This window comes from Coffea arabica, chromosome 5e (genome assembly GCF_036785885.1).
Source record: "Coffea arabica cultivar ET-39 chromosome 5e, Coffea Arabica ET-39 HiFi, whole genome shotgun sequence".
In the NCBI taxonomy this organism is placed as follows: domain Eukaryota; kingdom Viridiplantae; phylum Streptophyta; class Magnoliopsida; order Gentianales; family Rubiaceae; genus Coffea; species Coffea arabica.
In genome coordinates, this window is record NC_092318.1 from 1,329,778 (window position 1) to 1,337,549 (window position 7,772).

At 34.7% G+C, this 7,772-nt stretch overlaps 1 protein-coding gene across 1 annotated transcript; it reads left to right on the plus strand.

Moving 5' to 3' along the window:
- The first annotated feature begins 395 nt into the window (after positions 1–395).
- LOC140006357 (diaboline synthase-like) lies at positions 396–1,730 on the plus strand. The gene has a single exon (XM_072048170.1). It carries the CDS (start codon positions 396–398, stop codon positions 1,728–1,730), a length of 1,335 nt encoding a protein of 444 aa, XP_071904271.1.
- The last annotated feature ends 6,042 nt before the right edge of the window (positions 1,731–7,772 follow it).

Consider the following 7,772-nt stretch of genomic DNA (forward strand, 5'->3'; position numbering starts at 1 on the left):
GGACTGCGGCGTAGCCTAATCTTCACCAGTGGCTTGGAAAAACTATGTTTAGACTGATGGCTTCTTGAGAATTTTAAGCAGAGGGAGATAGAGAGGGAGAAATTTTTGATTTGCTTAAGCACTCTAAAATCATTTCTTATTCAAGTAATGATGAATTTTGTATTTTAGTGACTGTAAAACAATTGTACCATAGGGAGAGACTTTAAAAGAAATTGGTATTTCGGAAGACAGTGTACTAAGAGATGTGTAACTTTTCCAAGTACAGGTATTTTAGGTTAATACCAAAAATACAATGCCATTGTTCACCACACTATAAAAGGGTAATAGGTTAGCAAAGCCAGCACAAGCTTATTGATAAGACATATAGGCCTTCATTCAAGCAAATATTCATCAGGATGGATGCCTCGCTGCAGTTTGAGATAATTTCTGAAACATTCATCAAGCCTTCCTCACCCACTCCAACTTCTTTGAGATACCACAAGCTCTCATTGTTAGATCAAGGAATCTCACCATATCTTCTGATCCCGGTGGCTTTCTTCTATCCTAATATTAAGGGAACTCGTTGGCTTGCCAATGAAATATCACAACTGCTTAAAAGTTCTCTCTCAAAAACTCTTGCCCAGTATTACCCTTTCGCCGGACGGCTGATGAAAAACGGCTATATGATTGATTGCAACGACATGGGTGCTCAATTTACTGAAGGCCGAATTAATTGTCGAGTGTCTGAGATTCGCAAGCAATTAAGTTCTGGAAAAATGGAAGATCTTATCTTTGCTAGATCTCTATTCTCCGGGCCGGCCCTAGCTAATCATCGTAGCCTAGTATTTGTTCAGCTCAGTTCTTTCAACTGCGGTGGCATAGTATTGAGTGTGTCTATAAATCACAGGATTGCTGATGCATCCAGCGTATCAACTTTCATGAATGATTGGGCAGCAATAGCTCGTCAAACGAGTGACATCCCATCTCCTCATCTTCATGCAGCTTCTCTGTTCCCCCCTGTTGACGGTCAGCAATTTCCGAAACCATCTCCTCCTAAGCTAGATCAAGGGAAGCACGTGAAAAGGATTTTGGCGTTCCATGCTTCTAAAATTGGAGAACTCAAGGCTATTGCTCTTAACTCAGGAGTAGAAAACCCTACTCGGTTTGAAGTTGTGTCAGCCCTACTTTACGGTTGTTTTATGTCTGCAGCGTCAAAGGCAAACTCGGGATCACACAGCCGCCCATCAATCTTCGTGAATGCTGTGAATTTTCGACAAATAATTGTCCCTCCACTTCCACAAAATTCAGTTGGGAATTTTTTTGCCTATTTCCCGACATCAGTTGACAACAATGCTGAAGTTAAATTACCAGAGTTAGTTAATAAACTAAGGGAAGGGAAAACAAAATTGCTCAAGGAGTGCACAGAAAACATCAATTCCATTCTTAGTAGGCAAGAAGCATCCCACTCAGCACCGCTGAGTACTGCAGCAACTGAAACACACAACTCTGACTTGTACGGGTGCTCAAGCTGGTGTAGGTTCCCATTTTATGGCGTTGATTTTGGCTGGGGAACACCTTCGTTGGTATACCCAGGAACCACTCCAGGGCTAAATCTCAACATCTTGATATTAACAGACATGGAAGATGGTAATGGAATACATGCACATCTTATCCTAAAAGATTCCGAGTTGGACATGTCACTATTGGAAGAAAATGAAGTGCTGCTTGCTTATGCCTCTTTGGATGCTTAAACATGTCCAAGCATTACAACAGGAAAATGAAATACTTATAACTATGATAAGCATTCATATATTATGCATCAGCATCACAATCTCGTAATCCTGACTTGCTGTTGTGCATACTCACAGCTTCTAATCTCCTCAAGGGTGACTTGAGTTATTTCTCTTTATGTTGTCAACATATCTACAGTTACATTACACATTGCTCCATGTCTGCTCAGTTGAGCTATTTGAACCTTTGAAAAGAAAAAAAAAAAGACTGTCAAATTTGTGGCAAAGTTCATGTTGTTTTACTTGAATAGCATAAATAAAATTAGATGATTCTATATTGGATTTGATACCAATATTATTATCAAGTATTATGTCTTTCCTTACTTAGATGCAAGTGCTTTAAGCCATTCTGCTACGACTTGAAGTTTGTTTGTTGTTTTTCTCCGCCATTTTTCGCAAGTTTAGAGTACATCGCCGCACTTTTGAAACGAAGAGAGCCGGCATTGCAGGTTTTGATTTTTGAAATTTATATGTCGAAATAGAATTCAATGGGTCTGAAGCACTATAGTTTGGTTATGTGTTAATTTTTCCTTAGCGTTTAGCTAATTAATTAATTCGACACTTTACAAAATAATGTAGTAGGGAAATGATTAGGATATAAATTACCTATAAGATATTTTATGGCTACCATTATTATTGAATGTATGACAATTCATTTGAATTTAAATTTGAAATTCAAATTCCGTTCATGTCTCATACATCTAATCGTGATGGTGTATATACTGCCAACATATATATATAAACTTTTTATTTTTCTTTAAATATCTATTAAATTCTTTTTTATCCATGATCAATCCCCTGACCAGCTAGAGCGGAAGGGCTTTGACCCCATTCTCTAGCCCACCGTCCCAAGTGCTAGTGATTTTTAATTTCTGCAGCAATTTTTTTGTAAATTATGAGGGTATTGTCATTTTCATCTCAAAGTTGAATCAAGAGTAAAATATGTTAGAGATCACAAAACTATTTCAAAATATCATATACCCATTAAAATAACAATGTTTTTGAAGTGCATTTTCAATATAACTTGAATTTTCAATTTGAGATGAGAATGTCTTTGATATACTCCTTCTGTCTTATAAAATTTGTCATGTTTGTCACTTTTTCTTATCCCAAATTAATTGTCGTGTTAGATAAGTTAATTCACGTTGTTCAATAAAATTTTATCTCTACCTTTCATGTGTCATGTGGTCCACCACTTATTCTTTACAATTATCAATACAACAAATAAAAAATGGCCCGCTACTAGCGATAAAAAAAGGAAAGTAAAAATTCTCTTTTCTACTAATATCGCTATACATAAATTGCACGTTGTATCAAAAGCGACAAATTTTATGGGACGGAGGGAGTATATATATATATGTATAAAGGTCCGCAATTTCTAAAATTTTGAAGGTTTTCCTTTTAATTTAATGTGGGCCATTTCGTTTTAGGCAAATTAAAATTTTGGTCATCTAAAAAACAAAGAACAAGGAAACAAAAGTTTAGTTTGGCCTTAGGACACGTCCATGAGAAAAAGAAAATCAAATTCAGCAACATAAAAAAAAAGAGAAAAAGAAAAAGGATAAAAATAATAAAGGATTGGCGTGTGCTTGGTTTCTTCCTTCTGATAAAAATAATGATAGGATTCTTAGCGATTTCATTTTTGGACAGTTCTAATTGTTCACAAATAAATTAGTGTAGCGGGGAGAATTCTAAGAGACCTTCCCTGGCCATTGGACTAACTCGAGTGGTTTGGTATATATGTATTTTGGTGTGGTTGCAATCATCTGAATATACAAGTTTGGTAGTTAATTGTTATAGGTCCTCTTGTCTCTGTTTTTTGGACTGAAACTTGTCCAGCATGGCCGTATCTCTACCTTGGTTCTATTTTGAAGGTAGAACTTGATAATAGGAGGTCAGTCCTACTTCTTTTAGAGTGGTACTGAAGTGGGGTTCTTGTTTTCTGTCATAATCATGGCAAGGATTTAGAGGAATTGGAATCTTGATAAAAATCTGTAATTTGGGTTTTGGGGTTTGTGACTAAATGTATTGTTTCAGAACCATTGTTCCAAAAGGATGATGGGGCTCTCATTTCAGTATTTTAAACCACTTTTTTGAAACAGGTAAATGTTCCTGAGGGTCTAATTGCTGAAAGTTATCCATCCACCTTACATAGGAAAAGGAAGCAGTTACCTGTTTGCAGCTAGCCTGGGTTAAATTGGTATTGAGATACAACAGTTTGAAGCTGAAAAGCCTTCCATAGAAGTACAAAATTTGTATTCTGTTGATTAAACTAAGACTGCTGAAAACGTTGTGACAATGCTTAGATGTTTAGGTTGACATACTATAGATTGTGAAAATGATGAGATTAGTGTTCGATCACAAACCTGTTGCAACCCACTAATGAACATGTGCGCGTTTGCTACCTCTGCTGCTTCTAGTATTTCTGCTTCTGTAGCATTCCCTTCCTTCCCGTGCGCAATGTTGGCTCGAACTGTATCATTAAACAACACAGGTTCTTCACTCACAAGCCCCATTTGCTGCCTTAGCCACTTCACTTGAAACTTTTGAATTTTAATGGGCAAATTATATTTTACCCTCCTGTGGTTTAACATTTTTTTACATAACCCCCAATATGGTTTTAAAAGCTATACATAATCCCCTCATGGTTTGGATTAAAGCGTCAAAATGACAGAAATAGTTACTCGTAACGGAACTTCTAAAAATGTCGAAATTACCCTTATAAATACATGACACATTAACCCCGTATGATTTTTATATTTTACTATATAACCCCCTTATAGTTTAATACTTTATCATATAACCCCCTTATGATTTTCAAAATATACACATAACCCTCCTTAGTTAATAAATAATTTTCAACTTTACATAAGGGTATTTTTGACATTTTATGTGACTCTGTTACGAATGGTCATTCCCGTCACTTTGACACTTTAATCCAAACCATAAGGGGGTTATATATAGTTTTTGAAACCATAGGAGGGTTATGTAAAAAAACGTTAAACCACAGGGGATAAAGTAGAATTTGTCCAATTTTAATCCCATCCGGTGTAATATGACTTGAATCAGGATGGTCAAATCTTTGCAACAGTGAGATCACCGCAGATTTCCCGCTTCCACTCTCTCCAACTAGAGCAACTGTCTTAAACATCATTAATGTGCCAACTAAATTTAGTACACAACATATGAGAAAGAAGAAGAAGAAGATGTTGGATCCTTAATTCAACATTGGATTTATATATGAATAATTATGTTTTGCAAACTGTCAATTAAGGTTAAACCCAATTAAAGTGATCAAATATAGTTTGGATTTAATGTATCTAATAGGGTGTGGGCCTTTAATGTGTAGAGACTTAAGGGCTTCTATTTCTATGATGGGTTGAAATAAGGTTCCAAAGAGTACAAGAATGTTACCTATAAATAGAGTTATGGTCCCCAAGTCACACGTATCATTCTAGTTGTCGTATTTCCTAATACCACAAAATAACTCTTTCTTGATATCCCATCGTCAGGAAAGATACCAGAGAGAAACTAAAGGGTTCTCTCAAAAGATCGGTAAATACGTGTTGACTTGGAAGGCCACCCCAATAACTTTGGAGATTCATATATCAGTTTGTCGATATGAATCCAGGTACGCTTCCGTTATTTTATTGTTAATTTATTTCTTAATAATCGCCATATAAATTTTAGGTTTAATAGGTGATGGTTTTCACCAAAGGTTAAATTTAGATAACCACCCTAACAAGTGGTATCAGAGCCCATATGATTGATTATTAGAAAATACTTTTGTTTTAGTAATTTATAGTTTTATTACTATTGGTTCTGTTTTCATGGCTATTGGCTGCGGACCTGATGCTATTAAATACATGACTGTTATGTGTTTAAATTTTCGATCGCCAGTTGATTCACTGTTTTCGTTATATATATGACATGATTTTGGTTGCTTCCGCCGCACTACATGAATTCAGAATTATGGTAAATTATGTTTTTGTTTGTACGGCGCCACTCTGACTCATATGCAATATTAAAAAAAAAATTGAATTCGTGGGCTCCGCTTCCATGGTTGACGAGTCTTTATGTGGCTTTTATGTTCATGGGTGCTTACGTAAGTAATGTATGGCCTTCGGTCAAATCATTCCAACAATGCTTTTGCATACATGAAATTTAGAGGGTCCCACCATAGTCCAACTTTAGTTGTATGATTCAATTGTTTCTTCACGCTATTTTGGTTGGCCGACTCCCTACTTTTACATCTGGAGAATTCGGCTTAGCTTATTAATGACTAGTTGGCACGTGGTTCGGGATCATAATTGATTGTCAATTAATTTATCTTTTTCTCAAACAGAAAGCCAAAATATTTTCTTTTTTGCCGTGACTTTTTCATTATGTCTTTGTAGCTCAATTGTTTACAATTGGACTCTTTGACTTGTTTTCTTGTTTGAGAAATAATATAAAGGAAATTAGGGTTTCTTTAATTTAAGTGAACCCTAATAAAGTTAAATATGACATTCAAGTCCTATAAAGTCCATATATTAGGCCCGCTAAATATAAAGTTTTATAAAATATTTATGGACTTCAAGAAATATTTTGGGGTTGAATGATAAATTTGGGTCGGATTATGGATATGAACTTTTGGTCCAATAAGTTTTGATTCAATTTGACCATGTTTGACCACGTTTTGACCAGAGTTGACCAAAGTTGACTTTGATAAAAAATTTTGTTTAATTTGTATTATTTTAAATTTGAATATTGGTATGATTATATATATTTTGGAATAAATTAATTGAAATAATATGCCACCAAAGTGACCTCTATTATGAAAATTAATTTATTTTAAAATATAACTAGTTGGGTACCTGTAATTTTATGAATATTGATCGGTCCAAAGGAAGGTCAATATTTAATAAAATTACATGTGCACTTGTGGTAATAAATACGTGATAATTATTTAGATTTTTTACATGTGATTTATAAATTAGCCCAAAAGAAAATTTATTTTTGACATGTTATTATTATCAGTATTTATTACTGCACCAAGATAACACTTAGAAGTTAATATTTTTGTCCAAAAATAAAATATTAATGGAACATCGGTATCTTGAGATGGGGCTACCATTATTTGAATTTATTATTATTTGATTTATGTAAGCGTAGTTTTAATTATTTGATATTTTTCCTGTTCAGTTGCAAATGATCTTACAAATATTACTATTAACATCAATAATATTCCTATGTTGAATGGCACAAATTTCAAGTTCTGGAAAGAAAATCTCTTAATAGTACTTGGAATAATGGATCTCAACCTTGCGTTAAGGGATGATTCTCCCCCACCTTTTACAGATCAGAGTACCTCTGATGAAAAAAGAAATAATGAAATGTGAGAGAGATCAAATCGCTTGTGTTTGATGATCATTAAGAAGGCTGTTCCAAAAGCATTCAGAGGAACAATGTCAAAAACAAAAATAACCGTTAAAGAGTTCCTTCAAGATATTGAAAAAAGGTTTGTCAAGAACGAAAAGACTGAAATTAGTACGCTCTTGACACGCCTAGTTTCAATGAAATATAGTGGTAAAGAAAATATCAGAGAGTACATTATGGAAATGTCTCATCTTGTTTCAAAATTAAATGCACTTAAATTGAGACTCTCTGAAGAGTTACTAGTGCATTTGATTTTAATATCTCTTCCTACACAGTTTAACCAGTTTAAGGTGAGTTACAACTGTCAAAAGGAGATTTGGTCTCTAAATGAACTCATCTCGCACTGTGTAGAGGAAGAGGAATGGTTGAACCAAGATCAGACAGAAAGTGCCCATCTGATGTCAACCACTAATAATAAAAGTAAGGGACTTAAGAGAAAGAAGGAAAAAAGGAGCTGCAAGTACAGCGCCACAAAAGAAACAACAAAAGAAATCAGATGATCAGGGAAAGAATAGTTGTTTCTTCTATGGAATTGAAGGGCATAAAAAAAAACATTGCACCAACTATCACGCTTGACATGGTAAG